This window comes from Balaenoptera musculus, chromosome 6 (assembly GCF_009873245.2).
Source record: "Balaenoptera musculus isolate JJ_BM4_2016_0621 chromosome 6, mBalMus1.pri.v3, whole genome shotgun sequence".
Taxonomy (NCBI): Eukaryota; Metazoa; Chordata; class Mammalia; order Artiodactyla; family Balaenopteridae; genus Balaenoptera; species Balaenoptera musculus.
The window spans coordinates 1276494-1300817 of record NC_045790.1 but is presented as its reverse complement, the minus strand read 5'-3'; the positions used below and the strand labels follow the sequence as shown (position 1 = coordinate 1300817).

The window sequence follows — 24324 nt, the reverse complement described above, 5'->3', positions numbered from 1 at the left end:
TACACATCCTCACATTTATACTCTATCAAAAATAAAGCATTATTGTTTAATTTCAGGAAAAAGGAACTGCAATTGTGCATAAGATAGATAGCCCTATTACATCAAGGGAAAATATCGTTCACTGATTTTTTACCCTTGTGACTTATTTTCTCGCAAGTTTAGTTTTCAGAACTGTGTGTTTTTTTCCTGAAATATAAGAGCTTTGCTTTATAAAAACACACTGCGATCCTGATTCTTGGCTGTCAGTTACTTTTAGGGGGTTTGTAGCATAACCTTTGACAAGGTGCAGAGATTCTGAGAGGTTATTTGAGTACTTGATCATTGGAATTTTACCAAATAGAAGTAGAACTGGAGTACAATCAGATGGGGTTGGAGGTGGGAGCAATCACATTTAACAGTGGAGGTGGAGGTATGGTGTCTTGGGGCTCTTTTCAGGTTAGTCTCTCACTCAGCAGACGTGAAACGTCAGGCCAGCCACGGAGCCCATCTGAGCTCCCAGGGATGGGGTGCAGCTATTCGGCTCCCCTGGGGAGCTGACTCTGAGATGGAGACCAGCAGGTATCTTGTTATATTTTTTTGCCTTTTTAAAAAAAAATTTAGGGCTTCCCTGGTGGCGCAGTGGTTGAGAATCTGCCTGCCAAAGCAGGGGACACGGGTTCGAGCCCTGGTCTGGGAAGATCCCACATGCCGCGGAGCAACTAAGCCCGTGAGCTACAACTACTGAGCCTGCGTGTCTGGAGCCTGTGCCCCACAACAAGAGAGGCCGCGACAGTGAAAGGCCCGTGCACCGCGATGAAGAGTGGCCCCCGCTTGCCGCAACTAGAGAAAGCCCTCGCACAGAAACGAAGACCCAACACAGCCAAAAATAAATAAATTAATTAATTAAAAAAAAATTTATTGAAGTATAGTTGATTTACAATGTTGGGTTAGTTTCAGGTGTATAGCAAAGTGATTCAGTTATACACGTACACATATTGAAAAGATACCTGCGCCCCTATGTTCATAGCAGCACTGTTTACAATAGCCAGGACATGGAAGCAACCTAAATGTCCATCAGCAGATGAATGGATAAAGATGTGGTCCATATATACAATGGAATATTACTCAGCCATAAAAAAGAATGAAATAATGCCATTTGCAGTAACATGGATGGACCTAGAGATGATCATACTAAGTGAAGTAAGTCGGACAGAGAAAGAGAAATACCATATGATATCGCTTATAGGTAGAATCTAAAACATGATACAAATGAACTTATTTACAAAACAGATTCTTGTTATTATGGGATGTGCTGGGGATCAACTGTGGATGGGAGAGAAAAGAAGCTGAATTTGGAAGGAGAGGCTGGGCTGTGATATAGGCCTAGTGGAATGCAAAATAGTCCTAATGAAATATATTTTTTGTCTTACTAGAAAGCTTATATATTTCTTTAATAAATTGAAATAAATTTCTTTTTGGATACTAAGAAAGTAAAAACGTGTTTGCTATTAAGATGCAACTCGTGGATTTATAATAGGACTTTTGGTTTTATTAGCGGCAGTACTAATGCCGACACGAATTTCTGACTGGAAGCTGTTGTTTTAATTTACATTATGGAGCATCAGTCCTAGAAAACCAAGAGATGAAGACCCTTCTAAATTGAGAGAATGTTTTAATTAATCTTACAACGTTGACAAGTTAGAAAATATTCAATTGACATGTTGCCAAGTAAGATTATTTTTAATATTAATAATGATTATTAAAAACTTTTTTCCTATAACGACTCAACTTCTGTCACATATTTAAATAAGCTTATTTCTACAACACCTTACACAGAAGTCTCAAGTTGGACGATATCTATTCTCTATTGATGTTCTCATCCCAGAGATTAGAATCTTCAGAATAGGACTTGATGAATTGATACAGGCAGTTTTATGAACTATGCGGCCACGCCATGCACATCCAAATTAAACCACAGCAAACCAAATTAAACAAGAAAGCAAATTCTTGATTTTGTTTTTACAAATAGAATTTTTACTTTAATTGAAAGGTCAGTGGATTTGCTCAGTACTGTGCCATTTTTTTCAGTTGAACAATTTGAAGAAATCCAACCAGCCCTAGTCACCAATCTCTCCTCCGTCTGGGGCAGCTAATACTTGCTTCCTCTGGAATCTTTCCTTTTGGATTTCTTTATTTCTAATTCAAAACTGACAATAACTTGGGCACAAAAAAAAAGAGTAAAAAAAATTTTAAATCCTTGTTGCCTGGCAATGAATGGAATTGTTAGTCTGTGTTCTAATCTGGCTGATATATTTATTCATTCTTAAATTATAGAGACTATTGTGAAGTACAGTATAAAGTTTTTAATCACAATAAACACACATTAAAGAAACCACACCTCCTGTGTTTGATTGGGTGTGTTAATCCACCCCGAATGAGAAAGATAGCAAAATTGCCCAGTCAGAAAAGAAGGAAAATGAAGTAGTCATTTAAATTTGCACACTGCCATTGATATTTTAAAGGAAAAAAAATCATTATCAATAGTCATTTTCTCATTTTAACTATTTTCTGTATATAGACTAGTTCTAGACAGGGTAGAAAGAATTCTTAATTTTTATCTTTCTTGTAAAAAGTAATACAATACTTCAACTTGAGAAATAAATTTGTTCATTTTTGTAAAAAAACTTTGTAGAATTAAAAAAAAAGAACTCTCTCTAGGTAAAAGTTTGAACCTGCAATTTCAGAAAGAAAAATTAGCATATGGCTGTGGGTCTATTTTCTGGAGTGGTTGGGAGATTTTCTGTATTTTTTTCCTGACCTGATGTTCCCTTGTTTTCTTTCATTCTATAAGTTCTATAACCTGGGCTGCAACATCAAGAGTTCCATCCACTGCTCTCCCTGCTAGAAGATGGTTAGTCAACAATCTGAGTGATAACACAGAGGAACCGAATAGCTTTTCTTGCCTAAATTCAAGCCCCTTGTTTCCTGCTGAATCCTCTCCCGTTTCCTGCATCACTTCATCAGGTACTGAGGATGTGTCTGATTGATTTGGTCAACACAAACTCAAGGAGAAGATGGAATTACAGAAATAAAGAGATGGTAAGAAGGGAAAACTAGTTTTTATTTTCAATAATCCAGATTCTCCTAATTTAAAGTCATAAGTGAGGCTCCTGGATCCCTCTGTATATTGTACTCTCATCTGGTGATTCTGACTTATTCACCTATTGGTGTGGTCCTGGGTCCCTGGGGCCTTAGGCGATGTTCTCATTCTACTAATTGTAACCGTAATATTTTTAATCTGTTAACACCCTTGTAATATATAATCATTTATGCATTTATTGATAATTATAATCATTTTACTTATAGTAGATTGTTTTGAGAACAGAGATGGTGTCGTATTCATGTTTGTTTGTTTCTATATCCAACCCAAGTTTCTATCATAGTGCCTTGAATTTAGCTGGCATTCAGTACTTGTTATTGTACAGAATTCACTGTTAAACTGGAGTTTTCTGTCCTATTTTTGAAAATGAAACATACCTATCTTTTTTAATAGTGCAAAATTGTGTGAATTTTGGAGTTTCATACCTGGACCAAGTTCACCAGCGTATCTCTGAAGTGTCCCGAGGTCTCTGAGTAAATGTCCTCCTGCAGGTCGCGGCTGTATTCTGGGTACGAGAACGCCCATGTTGGAGGGTTGGTTTACGATAGAACCACGTATCGCTGTGCTTGCCTAGGTCAGCGCTACTTCCCCCGTATGAGTGGAAAGTGAGGAGACATCTAATCTGCTGACATTTCTTTGTCTTTTACCGCATTCTACTCACATGAAGCCAATAAACAGTCCACCCAAGTAATTTGACAGCAATGGTAACATAGGCCCAGGTCTGTTTTCTTAAAAAAAAAATACTATGTCTATTCCAAAACTGAAAAACAACATTGAGAATCATTTCGCATTCTGCAATCTTTAAAATTCAGAATTCTGCCTTCTCTTTCCTTTGCACACTGCCCAGCCCAGCTCTTCCCAAGTCTTTGTCCTGTCTTAATATTTTCAGTGAAGGGTCTTACTTCACTCCCCTTGGGAAAGTCTTGTTTTTGTTTGAATGCAATAGAGCTGATTGTCCGGAACCTTTTCTTGACAGTTCAATGTCACATAATACATGATGCAGTGGAACTTAAGGCATTAAGCCTTTTTAAAAATGAAAAGAGTTAACCTTTCCACTTTTAAAATGTGTAAAAATCTGATTCTGAGGTGGATCGCAGTGATTATGAGGTTTATGTAAATTGAAGTAGTTGCCCATATTTGTAGAATTCGCTGAGCGGTCATCGCGCTTTGCTTTGTTCTGTCTTTATACCTGGTCCCTCCTAGGTAAGAGATACGATGCTCCCTGAGCCACTGTACCAGGTACTTGCTGTCCTAATGTAAACACCCACCTCATAGAAACTAGTAATTATTTTCCTGGAAAGTCTGCTTAACTTGATTGTCTAGGGAATTGTTTCATTTTTAGTACCCTGATCATCGATTCTACCTAGTGAATTAATTAGTCTTGAGTGAGTGGTATTTCACATATGAGTGTCTTAGAAAATTCTTTAAAATACATAAACTGGAATATTTTACGTGTTATTTGGAAAATATAAAGTTTCTATGAGTGTAAAACATATGTACAAATGTGTATTTCCTTACGCAAATAGTAGGCTTCTCGCATCTGGAAAATTTCTCCGTTTGTTCTTGAAGCTAATATATCAATGAGGCAATTCTCATCAGTGCCTGCTCCCTAGAAAGACAGAGCGAGAGAAATATAATGGTATCTGTGCTGGAAATAACAGTGCAGTCTGTGCAGTAAAGGGATACAGCCTCCCTGGTGTTCTGAGAGGTGGCAGAGGGCAAGGAAGTATGTTTGGGATAAAGACAGGCCCAGTTCAGTCTGCCTCTGCTACTTACTAGCTGTTTGGTCCCAAGAAGATAATATTATCTGAAACTCTGTTCCTTCATAGAGTAAAACAGCATGGGCATTTCTAAATAATGTGGGAAAAGATGTTTAAACAATGCTCATGACACTGATTTTTTTCCTGCTAGAATATCAATTCTTGGGCAAGCTCGAATTTGACCCTGGGTCTCTAATTTTGCAAAGATGTTTCAGAGACGTCTCCCTGCCTCTCCCCGGATGTGGACTTGTGCACCGTTTGCCTAAACGTTTGGACTGGGTACTTTCTGTAGTCTCTTTCAGCCATAGGCATGAACTCTTCTCTGATGGTGATTTTAAAGACAACACATCTTTTTCAGAAAGCTTCAGAAATCCTTTCCGTTCTATGAGACATTGATACAATGTAACAGTTTCATCTAAACAGTAACATAGGACTTTCTCCTTATAGTTTTTAGTCACATCATTTTGCAAGAGGTAGGGATTGACATTATGCAACACTCAATACTCTGTAATGGCCTATATGGGAAACGAATCTAAAAAAACAAATAAGAGTGGAGTGGATATATGCACATGTATAACTGATTCACTTTGCTGTACCCCTGAAACTAACACAACAGTGTAAATCAACTATACTCCAATAAAATTTTTTTTTAAATAGTAAAAAAAAATTCAATACTTTTGAGATTCATATCTACTCACTGAATTTTAACTGAGTAAATTCCACATATGGAATTGTAAAAAAAAAAATAGTTGAAATTCATATTTTACATAAGGCTTATTCTGATCTACAAATATGATGGCCAAGATCCAGATTCCATAATTTTTTTCCCTTTCCCTTTTCGAGTCACACACTGTTCCCAGACCAGGGTAATCAGGTCATTGGCAGGCATTGTATTGGAATGATTACAGCAGCTCTGCAGGTGTTTCATATCAGCATTTGGAAAGATGTGAAAAGCCCTTTGTCCCCCATCCCTAGCCAACAAACCTCTAACAAATCTGTAGTTAATTTCTTTCCTGTAAGAAAGAATTGTTCTAATCCTTCAGAAGTAATATTTTGCTACATTTGAGCGATAGTTTTTGTAAAGGATTGATTTAGAGTCACAAAAATAAAGATGTCATCTATATTTTGTCTCTGACTCAGTATTACTGCTGACTCATTACTTGATGAGCCCAATTTTTACCACAGTGTAAAGAGATTCACATGAATTATAATATTTCCTCTTAATGTATGAAGATATACTGGGGAGAGACAAATCCAAACAGCCCCGGAAGCTTTCCTTTAGGCAGGTTGGCACAGAGCGGGGTTGGTGGGTCTGAGTTTGCACAACAGGAGAATCGACTGATCCCGCCGCTGGGCTCTGGAGGTCCCCCCTTTCCTGACAGCCCCCCAGCATTTCTTTTGTTTCTTCTTTGCGCAGAAGTTCCCTCCCCTCCCTGATCACACGTAGCAGCGTCACAGGGCAGGTCCCGCACTATGGAAATAGTTTCGCATCCGACCTCTACCTTCATGGCGTGCCAGAGCTCGTGGGCATCGTAGGAGGGCGGTGGGTACATGAGTCCCACCATGACTTCCTTGAAGTGATCGGAAAGCTTCTCCTTCAGGTCACTAACCAGGTCCTGTGGAGGGAAAAAGAAATACCTTCATTATATCGCTTACCAATTTTATGAGAGAAATGGGGTAATTGCAGAAAGTCTTCTAGTACGATTTCCTTTTCCACGTCACTTCACATAATAACTAGTCTGGTTTTAGTTCACACGTGTGTACGTGGATTACACGAGATCGTGGACTTGAGGGTTTGAAAATGACTGATGTGATGACATCTCTGCATGAAACATCATCTGTATGGATATTCTAGTCACGTAAACACAGAAGGATAACTCCTTCCCTAATCCCAACCCGACCCCTCTTCTCATCTCATTATGAAAATAAATAAAATTTGAAACCTGAAAGCATTTTAGTTGGGAGTGCTTAGTTTTCTTGTGTGGAATTAATGAAAGAAAGTCCTTAAAGAAAATATGCATTTTATTTTATCATTATAGCAATGTCCTTTAGCAAAGAGTTTCTGGTTATACTATTGCCAAAAAGCTTGTATAAGTGAATTAAGTAGTCTTAGAACTTTCTTCAAATAGTCACATGAATACATTTACTGAAAATATTGAAAATTAAATGCTTAAAAAGAAAAATAAGTGTGCTGGATTTTTGGCCTTGAAATACAGGTACAAGAGCATGAAATTGATCGTTTTAATGTGACTTTCCTTTTACTCATGTAGAGTGGATGTTTAAAAACATATATGCTCAATTTATTTTTTGTAGGGTTACAAAGATATCTGAAAGGTGTTTAAAATTTACCATTTCTTGCTAAAATGTATAGTGTATATTCAGTTTTATGTTGAAATACACAACATTTTAGTTCTGACTTGGTTCAATAATATAATTCAATAAGGCATAATAAATAAGCTTTGTTACAATAAAAACAAAATAGTCATAATTTTCATTTTGTTTAGTATAATCTGGCAGCACGTTTCCTATACTGTGGGTTTTCTTTTTTAACAAATAAAAGCATCATCCACAAGGTGGTAATTGGTAACAGAGAGAATCTATTGAATTTTCGCCCAGGTCAGTGCAATTTGTTTAATGAGCAGTTAATAGGTGTCTGGAGTTGTGGCAGGTGCTTGGAGTAGATATAAGACTTACAAGATCGCTTCCTCATGGAGCTGGTAGTCTAGTTAATTCCCTCGTTGTTCACCATCGACTGTTTCTAATCCCTTTACCAAATAGTCCTGAAGGTGCTATTAGGAGACAGGTGATAGCAATGGATAAAGCTGACATGAACATCTGAGCTTGTGAAGCCTTTGTTCTCATGCTCACACGAGCTCAATACATCTTTTTTGAAGGAAAGATGGCAGTGTATTCAATGGGTGTTTATTTCTACTCTTTCCCAGACATGGTGGTAGGAGCTGGAGAAAGATAACACAAGGTCTCTGTTTTCAAGAGGACCAACATCCCATAAACCCAGACGTAGTGTAAGTAAAAATGTGAGCTAATGCTTTCGAAGGCTCTGATCTTCATGTTTCACTTTATAAGATCCTAAAGCAGTAGTTCAAGAGAGTTCTAAGAATTCAGATAATATATCAGAATGGCCTTACAGGATCAGAGGACAGAAGACACAGTTACACAAGGAAGGACAAGTGGCATGGAGGTAGGAGTTCAGATGCCATTTGTGATGGTTAATTTTATGTCAGCTTGGATGGGCCACAGCACCCGGATATTTGGTCAAACATTCTTCTAGATGTTTCTGTGAAGGTATTTAAAAAAAAATGTTTTTTAAATGAAGTATAGCTGATTTACAATGTTGTGTTAGTTACTGCTGTACAGCAAAGTGACTCAGTTATACATGTATATACATTCTTTTTTCCCGTTTTTTTCCATTATGGTTTATCCCAAGATGTTGAACATAGTTCCCTGTGCTCTACAGTAGGACCTTGTTGTTTATCCATTCTGTATATAATAATTTGCATCTGCTAATCCCAAACTTCCACTCCATCCCTCCTCCACCCTCGTCCCACTTGGCAATTACAAGTCTGTTCTCTATGTCTGTGAGTCTGTTTCTGTTTAATAGATAATGTCATTTGTAAGTTGTATTTTAGATTCCACATATGAGTGATATCATATGGTGTTTGTCTTTCTCTTTCTGACTTACTTCACTTAGCATGATAATCTCTATCATATCATGTTGCTGCAAATGGCATGATTTCATTCTTTTTTATGGCTGAGCAATATTCCATTGTATATATGTACCACATCCTGTGAAGGTATTTTTTAGATGATTAACATTTAAATCAGTGGACTTCGAGTAAAGCAGATTACTCTCCACAGTGTGGGTGGGTCTCATTCAGTCAGTTGAAGACTTTATAAAAAAAGATTGATTTTCCTTCAAGAATTCTACCAGCACACGGCCTTTGGAACTGAGCAGCTACCCTCTCTGAGGCTCTAGCCTGCCATAGTCTCTGCTGGCCTGTCGTGTGTATTTGGGCTTGCAGGCCTCTGCAATCATGTGAGCTAATTCCTCAAAATCTCTCTCTCTCTAGACATCTGTTGACATCGTTCCCAACAGTGAGGACCTTGCATAGTTGGAACAGCACGTGGTTGAGATGTTTCCTTCAATATGGCTCATAATGTGCCTCTAACAGGTGTTTATTCTCCCACTACAACAAAATTAACTTCAAACTAACAATAAAAATATATCTGGAGAATCCCAAATGTTTGGAAATTTTAAAATGCACTTTTGTATGATCCAAATCTCAAAGAATATATCACAAGGGAGTTAGAAAATACTTTTAATTTAATGAAGGTGAAAATGCAGCATGTCAAAATTTGTGAGATGCAGTGAAGATAGTGATTGAAGATACACTTTTAGCTTTAAATATTCATGTTAGAAGAGAAACATACAATCAATGACCTAATCTTCCACCTCAAAAAATCTAGAAAAAGGAAGAGTAAATTAAGTCCAGGATAAGAAGGAAGGAAATAAGAATAAGATCAGAAATCAATGAAACAGAAAATAAATACTAGACACTGTGAATGAAATCAAAATGTAATTTTCTGAAAAGATGAGTAATGTTAATAAAATTCTAATTAGACTGACAAGAAAAAAAGAAAATACAAAAATATTGGCAAAGTAAGAGTGACATATACAAATACTACAGACATTAAAGGAAAAAAGAATATTATGACCACATTTATAACACTATATATATAAGTGAAATATAGCTGATTTACAATGTTGTGTTAGTTTCAAGTGTATAGCAAAGTGATTCAGTTATACATATATATTTTTTAATTTTTTCCAGATTCTTTTCCCTTATAGGTTATTACAAAATATTGAGTAGAGTTCCCTGTGCTATACAGTAGGTCCTTGTTGTTTATCTATTCTATATATAGTAGTGTGTGTCTGTTAATCCCATACTCCTAATTTATCCCTCCTTCCCCTGCCTTGGCAATCACAGGTCTATTCTTTATGCTGTCAGTCTGTTTCTGTTTTGTAAATAAGTTCATTTGTGTCATATTTTAGATTCCACATATAAGTGATATCATATGATATTTGTCTTTCTCTTTCTGTTTTACTTCACTTAGTATAATTATTTCTAGGTCCATCCATGTTGCTGCAAATGGCATTATTTCATTTGTTTTCATGGCTGAGTAATATTCCATTGTATATATGTACCACATCTTCTTTATCCATTCATCTGTTGATGGACATTTAGGTTACTTCCATGTTTTGGCTATTGTAAATAGTGCTGCAGTGAACATTGGGGTGCATGTATCTTTTTGAATTATGCCATCATCAAAAAGTCTACAAATAATAACTGCTGGAGAGGCTGCTCACCACCTATAGGTTATGCCTATCGCCTTGCTGGTGCATCCCTAGAAGCTGCCTGTGGCTGCATCACAGAAACAGCCAAGCAGAAGCCAAGGCTTGATTTGCTGCAGAGGGTGTGGAGAAAAGGGAACCCTCCTACACTGTTGGTGGGAATGCAAACTGGTGCAGCCACTATGGAGAACAGTATGGAGGTTCCTTAAAAAACAAAAATAGAGTTACCGTATGACCCAGCAAACCCATTCCTCAGCATATATCTGCAGAGAACCATAATTCAAAGATACACCACTATATTTTGAAATTTAGTTGAAATGGATCAGTTCCTTGACAGACACAAATTACCAGAATAAACTCAAGGAGAATTTCAAACTCAGTCAAAATTTCCTTATATCTATTTTGAAAAACTGGATTCACAATTAACCCACACGCTTAATCTCTAGAGCCAGGTGAAATCACTTGATAAAAATCTATGAAACATTTAAGGTGGAAGTAAATTCTACACAAAATCTTGTAGAAAGCAGCAGATGAAAGAAGACTTCTCAATTTATTTTATGTGACTAGTGCTGTCCTAATACCAAAAAAACCACCCCAAAACAAACAAACAAAAAACAAACAAAAAATTAAATCCAGCACAGTGCCTTGAAGGTTTAAATGCAAACAGACCAATGGAGTAGACTTTTATGTAGAGAGTTAAAGGGTCCTGGCAGCTGATGGACAGATGGAAACGTTAGAATTATCATCACTTTTTGCGAGCCTTCCTCTGACCCTCGGGGAAGCTGATTATTTCTTTGCCACGGCTGCTCCACCCTCGCACTTATTACACTAGATTTAATGACCATATTATATGCATTTATGTCCCCCCAACGTCTATCAGACACGGACTTTCTCACAAATGTTCCCAAATCCATCATCTCGCTCTGGCACAGTGCTGAGTACTCAAATGTGCAGAGTACGTGATATATAATGTATAAATGAACGTGTGAACAAGTGCGAGAATAAAGGAATAAATGTGGGAGGAGAAAGCCCTGAATTTACTGATTAAACGTAAAAGATAAAGGCAATGGCTTGGGCACTGCAAAATCTTCCGTTTGATCTTCAGTCACTTTTTGGGTCCGTATCCCTCCCAAATATTCATAACAGCATCTTCCCTTACTTCACTTTGTGATCGCTTTGGGCTCTGACCCGGAACACCTGCGTGGTTTCCACTGCTGATAGGGATCAGCGCGGCCGCTAGATGGCGCGGGAGAGCTTTGCTTTGGAGCGCAGGTGTGCGTGCGTGCGTCTGTGCGTGTGCGCATGCGTGCGTGCGCGCATGCGCGTGCGTGCGTGCGTACATGGCTCTAGCAAACTGATTTCGTAAGCTACCTCAAGGAAGTTAGAGAATTTTGGTGGAACAGGCAGTGCCAGGCGTCACCCCAACCGGTCGTGCCCAGGCCTGGGGGTGGCGTGTGGTTCCGGTCCTGGCCGAGCGTCAGCTGTGAGGTGACAGGTAGGTGCCCTTACTTCTGTGTCTGCTTCCCGTCTGTACAGGGAGAATTCTAACAGCACCCACCTCATAGCATTGGCCTTACCAGAAAATATTTAACTCAGGTGGAATTCTTAAAATATTTTCTGGGAGGTATGAGGCACTCAAAATGTCTCCCCCCCCACCCCCAAATATTAGGTAATTTGCTGCAGATTAAAAACGGCTGATACTAGCTGTTTCCTCTCTCCCCTCTTTCTGTCTCTTTCTCTCTCTGCACCCCAGAAGTTTGCCTGTTACACTGCATTTCTCACACGTTACCAATATCCATTGTCAGTAAATTCTGTGGTCTCTAACTTACATCCAGAAACTGACGATTTTGTCCCACTTTTACCGCCATAACCCTGGCTTCGGCACCGTCATGGCTCCTTACGTCAATGCAACAGCCTCCGAGTGCGTCCCCTTCTGCCCTTACACCTGTCCTCCCCACACACACCTGACAGGTGCTCCTGGAAAAATGCCGATCTGTTAGTCACTCCTCTGCAGAAACACCCTTTCCCACTCCAAACTCCAGGATGAGTTACAGCTACTTTTGTGCAGCTGAGCTCGGGATAAGCAAACATGCAGGTGTTTTATGCGATGGTCACCATGGCACACGATGTCCCCTTGGCCAATCTGTGCCGTCACCTCCTGCCACTCCTCTCCCTGCTCCCGACCCCCCTCCACCCCCTGGGCTTCCGGTGGCTCCTGGCACAGCAGACCTGCCCTCTCAGGGCCATTGCTTTCTCCTCTCTGTAGCTTGAATGTTCCTTCTCTAGCCGAGCACGTGCCTCGCCCCTCGGACTTCTTCACAGAGCCTGCCATCGTCAGGCTATTTACAATTACAGTAAGTAAGTCCTCTACATACGAACCTTCACGTTGTGAACTTTCAGAGATGCGAATGTGCCCAGAGAAAGGACAAAGAGAGAGAAGAAGAAGTAACTGAAGAACCGAAGAGATTCACGATGCAGGGAACAGCAAGGGGATTTTCTTTATTTGAGGAGGCACTGTTAGTTTCTGAGGCACAGAACCTGAACGTAGAACGGTACACGAAGGTTGCAGCAGCCGTTCAGAATGTGCTACCGTGTCATCTATGATGAGAAAAAAAGAGATACTACCCAGACATCACTGGATCGTTTCTTCAAGAGAGTAGATAGAACTGAATCTAGCAAGGAACCAGAACCTGTGCCATCAGCGTCAGGCGTGAGTGAAACTGAAGCTTGCCCTCCGTCTCCTATTGCTGACGATCCTTCAGCTCTGCCATCTCCCACCTCCTCTCCCCCCTCCAGTCAGTAACTCTTCCTGCCTGTTCACTCGATGCCAGCCCCTGTGTGCCAGCTGTTGTACTGGACTACTGTACTTTTCAAGGGACTGTACTATAAGATTAAAAAGCGTTTCTCTATTTTTTGTGTTTCTTTGTTTTTTATGTATTCTTTGTGTGAAGAGTATTATAAACCTATGACAGTACATACTATATAGCCGACTGTGTCAGTGGGGTACCTAGGCTAACCTTGCTGGACTTACGAACAAATTGGACTTGCGAACGCGCTCTGGGAACGGAACTCGTTCGCATGTGGGGGACTTACTGTGCGCTTGGTCCGCCAGCACTCTCTGTCCTTCTCACCAGGCTTCATCTTTTCTCCAGAGCACTAGTCCCTTCTAACAGGACACGTTTCACTAATTTTTCTCTGTCTCACCAGGTAAAGACCCTGGCAGGGCTTTTGGTCTGTTTTATTCATGGCAGTTTCCCCAGCCGTAGCACGGTGCCAGCTACACAGCATTGGTATAAAATAATGAACGGATGGGTCCACTCGTATTTCCTCAGTTGTTTGTTCGGAGGCATTGGCTGCTCAAGGAAAAACAAGCAACGGTCCCCATCTGCACGCACTTTGATTTCATGGAGGGGCTGGAACTCTGGAATTACAGTGCCCTTGCACTGCAAATGGGCCAAGAGTTCTACAGTGGTTTTTCAGGACATCAGAAGAACATATCACTTACATTTGCGAAGATACATATTGAATAATATGTTTAAGTAGCTAAACTTTGCAAGTTCAAAGAGGAGCCTTCAAACACATTCTCTAGTTAGAGTCTTAAATTCTCTCTGGGAGGGATAGAAATAGCTTTGCAGATGCAACCTTTGGAGTGTGCCTTTCCCCAGCTGGACTGCCTCTGCTTTCTTGTTTGCCCTAAAGGGACGCTATGGACCTCACAGCCTGGCCCTGCGTTAGGCTAATGAGTACGTGCTGCTCAAATCGAGCTGCTCTGAGCTCCTGGTGCTGCAGGTGGGCCACGCCGCAGCAATTCCCACAGCTCCATTTAAACTGAAAGTAACATGGCGGTTCCTTTTCCTTTCTTCTTTTTACCGTTATCTAATTGTGTGCACTCAGGGGCAAGATATGGAAGGATGACTAGCACTCTTTTTGTCTGAATATGCTCAGGAGCATAGTTTTATATGCTTTTAACTTCCATGTCTTTTCTATTATCATAAAAAAAATACTTGCTGTTGAAACACTCTGTGATGTAGGCCTGTACAAAGTGTAACTTAGAAGTTGTCTTAATTCTACCCCCACTGATATTCATTGTGTAAATACTTGGGCAATTTTATATTATAAAAACACTTGTGCAAGCTGCTTTGTCACTGTGCAGTGGTAAGTAAATTTTTTAAAAATTTATTTATTTATATTGAACTATAGTTGATTTATTATATTGTGTTAGTTTCAAGTATACAGCAAAGTGATTCAGTTATAGGTTACTACAGGATGTTGACTATAGTTCCCTGTGCTATACAGTAAACCCTTGTTGTTTATTTTATATATTCAGTGTGTTTCTGTTAATCCCAAACTCCTAATTTATCCCTTCCCTCCACTCCCTTTCCCCTTTGATAACCATAAGTTTGTTTTCTACTCTGTGAGTCCGTTTCTGTTTTCTATATAGATTCATTTGTATTATTTTTTAGATTCCACATGTAAGTGATATCATATGACATTTGTCTTTCTCTGTCTGACTTCACTTAGTATGGTCATCTCTAGGTCCATCCATGTTGCTGCAAATGGCATTATTTCATTCTCTTTTATGGCTGAGTAATATTCCATTGTATATATGTACCACATCTTCTTTATCCATTGATCTGTTATTGGACATTTAGGTTATTTCCATGTCCTGGCTATAGTAAACAGTGCTGCTGTGAACATTGGGGTGCATGTATCTTTTCAAATTAGAGTTTTCATGTTTTCCAGATATATGCCCAGGAATAGGATTGCAGAGTTATATGGTAACTCTATTTTTAGTTTTTTGAGGAACCTCCATACTGTTTTCCATAGTGGCTGCAACAATTTACATTCCCTTTTCTCCACACTCTCTCCAGCGTTTGTTATTTGTAAATTTTTATTGATGGCTATTCTGACTGGCGTGAGGTGACACCTCATTGTGGTTTTTTATTTGCATTTCTCTAATAATTAGTGATGTTGAGCATCTTTTCATATACATATTGGCCATGTGTATGTCTTCTTTTGAGAAATGTTTATTTAGGTATTCTGCCTATTTTTTTTTTTTTTTTTTTTTTTTAGAAATTCACGTCCTTTTATTTATTTATTTATGACTGTGTTGAGTCTTCGTTTCTGTGCGAGGGCTTTTTCCAGTTGCGGCAAGCGGGGACCACTCTTCATCGCGGTGCGCGGGCCTCTCACCATCGCGGCCTCTGTTGTTGCGGAGCACAGGCGCCAGACGCGCAGGCTCAGCAATTGTGGCTCACGGGCCCAGCTGCTCCGCGGCACGTGGGATCTTCCCAGACCAGGGCTCGAACCCGTGTCCCCTGCATTGGCAGGCAGACTCTCAACCACTGCGCCACCAGGGAAGCCCTCTGCCTATTTTTTGATTGGGTTGGTTTTTTTTTTTTTTTGTGATATTGAGCTCTATGTATATTTTGGAAATTAAGCCCTTGTCTGTTGCATCATTTGCAAATATTTTCTCCCAATCCATAGGTTGTTGTCTTTTTGTTTTGTTTGTGATTTCCTTTGCTGCACAAAAGCTTTTAAGTTTGATTAGGTCCCATTTGTTTATTTTTGCTTTTATTTCTTTGCCTTGGGAGACTGATCTAAGAAAATATTGCTAGGATTTATGTCAGAGAATATTTTGCCTATATTCTCTTCTAGGAGTTTTATGGTACCGTGTCTTATATATAAGCTTTACGTCATTTGGGGTTTATTTTTATGTATGGTATGAGGGAGTGTTCTAACTTCATTGATTTATATGTGGCTGTCCAGCTTTCCCAACACCACTTGTTAAAGAGATTGTCTTTTCTCCACTGTATATTCTTGCCTCCTTTGTTGAAGATTAATTGACTGTAGGGGTGTGGATTTATTTTTGGGCTCTCTCTTCTGTTCCATTGATCCATATATCTGTTTATGTGCCAGTATCACACTGTTTTGATTGATTACTGTAGCTTTGTAGTATTGTCCAAAGTCTGGGAGGGTTATGCCTCCAGTTTTATTCTTTTTTCTCAGGATTGCTTTGGCAGTTCTGGGTCTTTCGTGGTTCCATATAAATTTTAAGATTATTTGTTCTAGTTCTGTGAAAAATGTCATGGGTAATTTGATAGGGATCACATTAAATAGGGATTGCTTAGGAGAGTATGGCCATTTTAACAATATAAATTCTTCCAAGAGCATGGGTTATCTTTCCATTTCTTTGAATCATCTTCAGTTTTCTTTATCAACATTTTATAGTCCTCAACATATAGGTCTTTCACCTCCTTGGTTAGGTTTATGCCTAGATATCTTCTTTATTTTGAAGCAATTTTAAATGGGATTGATTTTTTAATTTTCTCTTTCTGATATTTCATTGTTAGTGTAAAGAAATGCAGCAGATTTCTGTACGTTAATTTTGTATCCTGCTACTTTGCTGAATAGTTTTTGTGCAGGGTCTTTACAGTTTTCTATATATAGTGTCATGTCATGTGCATATAATGACAATTTTACCACTTTCCTTTGAATTTGGATACTTTTTATTTCTTTTTCTTGTCTGATTGCTGTGTCTAGGACTTCCAATATTATGTTGAATAGAAGTGGTGAGAGTAGGCATCTTTGTCTTGCTTCAGAATTTAGTGGGAAGGTTTTCAGCTTTTCACCACTGATTATTATGTTGGCTGTAGGTTTGTCATAAGTGGCTTTTATCATCTTGAGACATGTTCCCTCTATACCCACTTTGGTGAGAGTTTTTACCACAAATGGATGTTGAATTTTATCAAATGCTTTTTCTGTGTCTATTGAGACTTTGTCCTTTCTTTTCTTAATATGGTGCATCACATTAATAGATTTGTATATGTTGAACCATTGTTGTGACCGTGGAATAAATTCTACTTTTTATATGCTGTTGGATCCGGTTTGCTAATATTTTTTGAGGACTTTTTCATCTATATTCATCAAAGGTATTGGCCTGTAATTCTGTTTTTTTGTAGTGACTTTGTCTGGTTTTGGTATCAGGGTGATGGTGGCTTCATAGAATGACTTTGAGAGTGTTCCCTCCTCTTCAATCTTTTGGAAGAGTTTGAGAAGGGTAGGTATAAGTTCTTTGTATGTTTGGTAGAATTCCCCAGAGAAGCTATCCAGTCCTGGACTTTGTTTGCAGGCAGTTTTTTTTTTGTTTTTTTTTAATTGCAGATTCTATTTCACTTCTAGTATCAGTCTGTTCAAATTATCTGTTTTTTATTGGCTCAAGTTTGGCAGGTTGTATGTTTTTAGAAACTTGCCTATTTCATCTAGGTTGTCCAATTTGTTGGTATATAACTGTTCAAACTATTTTCTTACAAGTTTTTTTTTGTATTTCTGTGGTTATCAGTTGATATTTCTCTGCTTTCATTTCTTATTTTGTTTATTTGAGTTCTCTCTCTTTTCTTCTTGGTGAGCCTGACTAGAGGTTTGTTGATTTTTTTTATCCTTTCAAAAAACCAGCTCTTGGTTTTATTGATTTTTTTTCTATTGATTATCTCTATTTATTTCCTCTGTGATCTTTAGTATTTCATTCCTTTTGCTAACTTTGGGTTTTGTTTTTTCTTCTTTTTCTAATTCTTTTAGGTGGTAGGTTAAGTTGTTAATTTAAGATTTTTCTTGTTTCTTGAGGAAGGCCTGTATCACTGTGAACTTCTCTCTTGTAACTGCCTTTGCTTCATCCCATAGATTTTGTAAGGCTGTGTTTTCATTGCCATTTGTCTTGAGGTATTTTCTGATTTCCTCTTTGATTTCATCATTGACCCATTGGTTTTTCAGTAGCATGTTGTTTAGTCTCCATGTGATCATTTTCCCCCATTCTTTCTGTGGTTGATTTCTGGTTTTATGCCATTGTGGTCAGAAAAGAGGCTTTCTGACCACAGAAATTATTATCTGAAATAATTTCTACCCTCTTAAATTTCTTGAGGCTTGTTTTGTATCCTAGTATATGAAGTATACTAGAGAATGTGTATTCTGGTATTTTTTTGGATGTAGTGTCCTTTAGATGTCAATTAAGTTAAACTGTTCCATTGTGTCATTTAGAGTCTCTGTTGCTTTATTGATTTTCTGTCTGGAAGATCTGTCCATTGATGTCAGTGGGGTGTTAAAGTCTCCTACTATATTGTATTTTTGTCAGTTTCTCCCTTCATATCTGTTAGCATTTGTTTTATCTATTTAGGTGCTTCTATATTGGGTGCATATATGTTAATGAGTGGAATATCCTCTTTTTGTATTGATCCTCTTATCGTTATATAGTGTCCTTCATTGTCTTTCTTTATGGCCTTTGTTTTAAAGTCTATTTTGTCTGACATGAGTATAGCTACCGCTGCTTTCTTGTCATTCCCATTTGCATGAAATATCTTTTCCATCCCCTCACTTGTAATCTGTGTGACTTGTGCCCTAAAGTGAGTCCTTGTAGGCAGCACATTTTAGGTTCTTGTTTTTATCCAATCTGCTACTCTGTGTCTTTTTAACAGAGCATTTAGTCTATAGACATTTAAAGTAATTTTTGATAAGTATGTATTTATTGCCATTTCAAACCTTGTTTTCCAGTTGATTTTGTATTCTTTTTTGTTCCTTTCTTCTTCTTTTTGTTTTTCCTTTTGCGATTTGATGATTTTCTTTTGTATTACGCTTGAGCTCCTTTCTTTTTGGTTTTTGTGAATCTCTTGTATGTTTTTGATTTGTAATTACCCTGATTTTCAAGTATGTTAACCCTTAACCATACCTACTTGCTTTAGACTGATAGTCATATAAGCTCAAACACATTCTAAAAGATCTACACTTTCTTACTCGCCTTCCCACATTTTGTAATTTTGACATTCTATTTTTATCTTCATGTTTATTCTTTTGCTGTTAATTGTAGTTATAATCACTTTTACAAAAATTTTTGATTGTTTTTAATCTATGTATTGGCCTATTTAAGTGATCTTCAGTCCTTTTATATATTTGCCTTTCCTGAAAAGATTGTTGTTTCTTTTCTATTTTGAGAAAACCTTGCAATATTTCTTTTAGGATAGATTTAACATTGCTATATTCTTTTACCTTTTTCTTGTCTGAGAAATTCTTTATCTTTCCTTCTATTCTAAATGATAATCATGCTGGGTAGAGTATCCAAGTTTGCAGAGTTTTCCCTTTCAGGACTTTGAATATATATTGCCACTCCCTCTGGCATGCAGAGTTTCTGCAGAGAAATCAGCTGATAGCCTTATGGGAGTTCCCTTGTATACGACTCTTTGTTTTTCTTTTGCTGCCTTTAGAATCCTCTCTTTGTCTTTCACTTTTGCCATTTCAATTATGATATTCCTTGGTGTGAGTCTTTTTGTATTCATCTTGTTTGGGACCCTCTGTGCTTCCTGTTCCTGGATATCTATTTCCTTCGTTAGGTTTGGGAAGTTTTCAGCCATAATTTCTTCAAATACATTTTCAATCCCCTTTCTTCTTTTTTCTCCTTCTGGGATCCCTATTTAGCATAGGTTGGCACACTTTATATTATCCCATAGATCTCGTATGTTGCTTTTTTTTTATTTGTCTTTTTGTCTGCTGTTCTGATTGGGTGATTTCCATTATTTTATCTTCCAGATCACTTATTTGTTCTTCTGCATTATTTAGTCTGCTATTCATTGCTTTTAGTTCAGTTTTTGTCTCAGCAATTGAGCTGTCTAATTTGGATTGGCTCCTCTTTATAGTTTCTAGTTGCTTGTTACAGTGATCTGCATTTCTATTGAAATTTTAAAAAATTCCTTTAGCATTTTTATTACCTCCTTTTTGAACTTGGGAGCTGTTAGACAGGAGTCAAGTATATAATAATAGGTATTTATGGAACATGCCTAGAATTGTACCTTATTCAGTAGCTAAGAAAATAATTCCCTCTAATCTTGATTATTCACATTAATAAAAATATAAGAATATCAATGATTAACATACAAGAATCTGTAAACTCTCCCACAGAAAGGGAAAGCTAGTAGAAGACACAACTTGTCCAGGTGGAAGAAATCATTCTGAACGTGAGCAGTGGGGGAGGTCAAGAAGCCCTCACCAAGGTCAGGCAGGGTGACCCCAGGGCAGCCAGAGCAGGGAATGAGGGAAAAGGGAAATTTAGGCAATTTGTGAGTGTTCTTTTTAACTATTGGATTCTAAAGTGATGTTTTTCTTTTTCTCCTTTTTTCTTAGAGGCAGAGTGGAATTCTATAAACGCAGTGCCTGTTCTGTGTCAGACCCAGGCAGGACTCTGGAGGGAAGGATGGTGGCCAGTAACCCGGTCCCTGATTTCTAGGAGGTGATGGCCGAGGGGTCAGGAGGTAAGTAAACCCGAACACCTGGCGGGGAGGAGGACAGCATGGCCGCCTGACCTGGGCGCCTGCAGGAGAGGATGGGGCAGCAGCTGGAGAGATTTTGGTGCAACGGTGTCAGGTGTCAGGGATGCGCGTCTGGGGTGGCCTGGCTGTGCAGGTCCGGGCACTGGAGTACACGGAGCACCAGGCGGGCCGGGCAGCCCGCTGTCAGTTTGCAGACCGCAGGGCCTGCCTTTGATGCGGTGGATGAAGCAGGAGGTGGTGAGCCGGCTTGAGGTGTGGAGAAGAGAGGGGCTGGGGGACTCGGTGAGCCTGTTGGCAGGTGGGTTGAATTCGGTGCCCAGACGGATATTTGTGAGGGGAATTGAGATTAACGCTCAGGGATTAAAGCAGGAGAGTGGAGTTTTAGATTTGGACTCTTTCTGTCTTCAATTTGGGGGGTACCCAGGGGAAGGGCTGGGGGGCAGCAGCTCTGGGGGTGAGGGCCATTTCCACATCCATCTGGATACCACATGGTGAAGGCCCAAATCAGGACAGTGTGAGCCAGGGACACGCGACAGGAAAAGTGACTATGAGACCCGGTAACTGATGTCTGACGGGGCATTTCAGAGCAGAGAGGCCCCTATCGGCTCGTCTAAGGGTCCCTAAGTTCCCCGGTGCCCAGGGACCTCAGCACAGGGGGTCTGACTACTCTGAGACCTTGGGCGTGTGGTGAGTGCTCTCCCCTGGAGGATCCGTTGTCTGATGAGTTGTAAGCACCTCATTTCTTAATTATTTTAATCTGTTTTAGGGTAATTTTGTAGAGAGTGATAAAGTAATGCTGTTACCTAAGTTAACCTGATCTATGAAAAGCACAGATGTATGCAAAGTTTTGGGTTAAAAATTTACTGAAAAATGACCTCTCTTATGGCAGTATGCATATTAAAACAATATTGGATTACTAATACTGCAACTTGTATAGCTTTTACATTCTCTTTCAAAAGAAAACTAGCACTGGTGTCATAGGAACATAAGAAAAGTAACAGTTTTACCTGGAAAAAAAGCAAAACTGGTTTCCAACTACGGCTTAATTCAGCTAATTTCATGAGTAGTGGTGGCTTTTTGGACTCGTCATTCATTCTAAAGCAGAGGTATACCTTTGTTTTGTGCACTCTAGTTGTTCAGACTGAGGTTTGGAGATTAAGTTTTTAAGGACTAACGTTACAGAATAAGATTTATGATGGTGTTTCATCGATAATGCTCAGTTGACAAAGAAATTGCTATTCCAGGTCCTTTTGGCCTGAAGAGTTTTTGTTCTGAATCTGTGGTTTAAATGCATAACAAAAGAAAGCTTTAATGGCACTTGCTTTGAAATTGGGTGTGATTACTTTAAAGCACTGTGGGTAGTTTTATTGCCTGAAACTATTTTTAAGTGCCGTTCTCTTCTAACGGGCTCTAACTGCAGCTGTGGGAAGAAAAGCTAGTGCGGAATTTGCTTGGGTTGAGAGGTGGGTGAGGAACTCTGGAGAACTGCAGGAAAAAGTCTTATTTTGGGGCCTTGGATTATCAGCCCCTTGTGCACCTTCCCTAGAGCTTGATGCAGGGGTGTTTTTAGCCTAACTGGACCAACTGGTGGTGTCAGGCTATCAGAACTTTTACTTTATGAAGCTGAACAATTTCTGAGAAAGGGCTGGTGGGATGACAGGCACGTTTGATGTGTCTCTTTCCCACATTCTGTGCAACGCATTTGGGGCAGAAGAACTGTTTCTGATGTTTGGTGAAGTCAGAAGCCTTTGTAATCGGAGGCTGAAAAGGGTAACAGTACCCGTTCTGAGGCTTCTCAGGAATTTCCTTGGAAGAGGGTGGGGACGGAGGGACTCACCCGGCCAAAGGTGCTCAGGTAGGCCTCGGCGATCACCAGCCTCTGGGCGTTGCAGCGCTGGCTCAGGATGTCGATCAGCAGGTCCTTGTCACAGCCTGGAAAAGAGGCGTATTTGGAGAGTCGTGAGGCTGCTACCTTGTACGTAGGAAGAACTCAGTGTCCAGAGATCAGAGCCAGCATGCAGGCCTTGTCCCCGTGGTGCTTCCAGCAGGCAGGGAACAGTTCCAACTCAAATGGAAGTCACAGGGCAGCCCCTGACATGGCGAGGTACCTCCTGTCTCTCCTCTTGATGCTACAACTACAGATTTTCCTTTAAAAGGATTCAATAAAAATACAGAGGAGTGAAGAATGTGGTCTTTCTTCCACCACCCCTCCTACCCCACCAACAAAAGGCTTCCCTGAACGCCAAGCTGATTCCTGTTTGAATCGGCCCCGTGTCTTTCTTACTGTACGGTTCGATATGACTTACAACAAATGTACATTACGACAAAAGTAACTGCTGTGGTCCTGATGTCAGCAGGCGAGAGGATCCCGGTCCTTGTCTTCTTTGGAGGAAGAATTCCACAAAGAGACATTGTAAAGCAGGCACAGAGTTTATTGGAAGCATAGTATGTGCAAAGAGAAAAAAGAAGCAGTTTGCTGCAAGAGCAGAAGCAAAGCACAAATACACACCCAGAGAAGAGTGCAGGAGTCCTGAACGAGGAGAGGTGATTTAAATCACTTATATAGGGCAGTTCTTCCAGGTCTCTGTTCTCCTCTGGCCAATTATCTCCCTTCTTTTCCCACATCTGACCTGTCTCAGGGCCCTCCCGATATGTGTGCACATCTTTTTGCCAAGGTGGATTCCAGCGCTGAGGCTAACGGGAGGTTTGACAACACATATTATGGGGTAGCGCCCCCTCCCTTTTTGACCCCCGAGGAGCCTCTCTGTGCATGTGCACTTGGAGAGGTTTCCCTGACCTCAGGAGATGTGATAGATGTGGTCATCTCACCTCTTCAGCAGAGCTCAGCTCCTGCCATTAACTTTGTCCTTGGAGTGTCAGGGGAAAACAGAGCTCCAGTTTAGTCTGCTTGATTTGACAAACCCCAGCTGCTCAGCCCAGGGGTGCATCTGCCTCATACCTCAGTCCAGACCCCAAAAGAAGGAAGAGTCCTGGGGAAGGGGCTGTGAGAGGGGGGGCCATGCCCCTGCCCAGGGGTGGGCAGCCCCTCCCCATAACAGAGGCTCTGCTCCTGGGCTCTGAGGCCCCTGCTTCCTCCTGCACCAACCCATGAACCTGAAAAAACGCCTGAATGCACAGCTGCTTCAGGGAAATTTAGCTGCAACGTTAGTGGTGGTAGAGTAACCAAGAAGGTGTTAGCATTCCCTCAGCTTGACCAAAATTCAGACAAACTTCTCCCAATTAGAAGCCCTTGACCTCTCTTTCTTTCTTTTCTTTTCTTTTCTTTTTTCTTTTCTTTCTTTCTTTCCTTCTTTCCTTCTTTCTATCCTTCCTTCCTTCCTTCCTTCCTTCCTTCTTTCTTTCTTTCTTTCTGAGAGCATTTACTTCAGAAAACTTGCAGTTGTAAATTCTTTCTTTTCTCCTCAAGACATAAATCTTCTCCCAACCACCTGCCAGTTTTAATGCCCAGAAATGCCTTTCTCAAGGACTTGGGATGCATCCCTTTGAAATATAATTGCCAGGAAAGATAGAGCCACTGTCTCCCAGCCTCTGTGGCAGGCAGGACCCTAAGTGCCAATGAGCAGTCTCAGAAGTCCTCATTGTGTTGACCAAGGCCCCCACCCCTGTGACCTCTAGAACATCCCAGGGCTCAGACCTCGCCTGCCTTTTGTTTCAGAGGAGCTGAGTTCAGTCTCTCTCCTCTTTCATGAAGGCTTCCCTGCCTGTTGAATTCTGGGTGGTATG

At 39.9% G+C, this 24324-nt stretch overlaps 1 protein-coding gene across 1 annotated transcript in view; it reads right to left on the bottom strand.

Annotated features, from left to right (window-relative positions):
• ANXA10 (annexin A10) overlaps positions 1 to 24324 on the bottom strand; it is a 67114-nt gene that overhangs the window by 10488 nt on the left and 32302 nt on the right. Inside the window, exons 3-6 of the mRNA XM_036856255.1 lie at positions 22418 to 22512; positions 6402 to 6515; positions 4658 to 4748; positions 3565 to 3644 (exon numbers count right to left, since the gene is read on the bottom strand). Of these exons, the coding sequence (XP_036712150.1) occupies positions 3565 to 3644; positions 4658 to 4748; positions 6402 to 6515; positions 22418 to 22512 (380 nt within the window). The remainder of the gene's footprint in view (positions 1 to 3564; positions 3645 to 4657; positions 4749 to 6401; positions 6516 to 22417; positions 22513 to 24324) is intronic.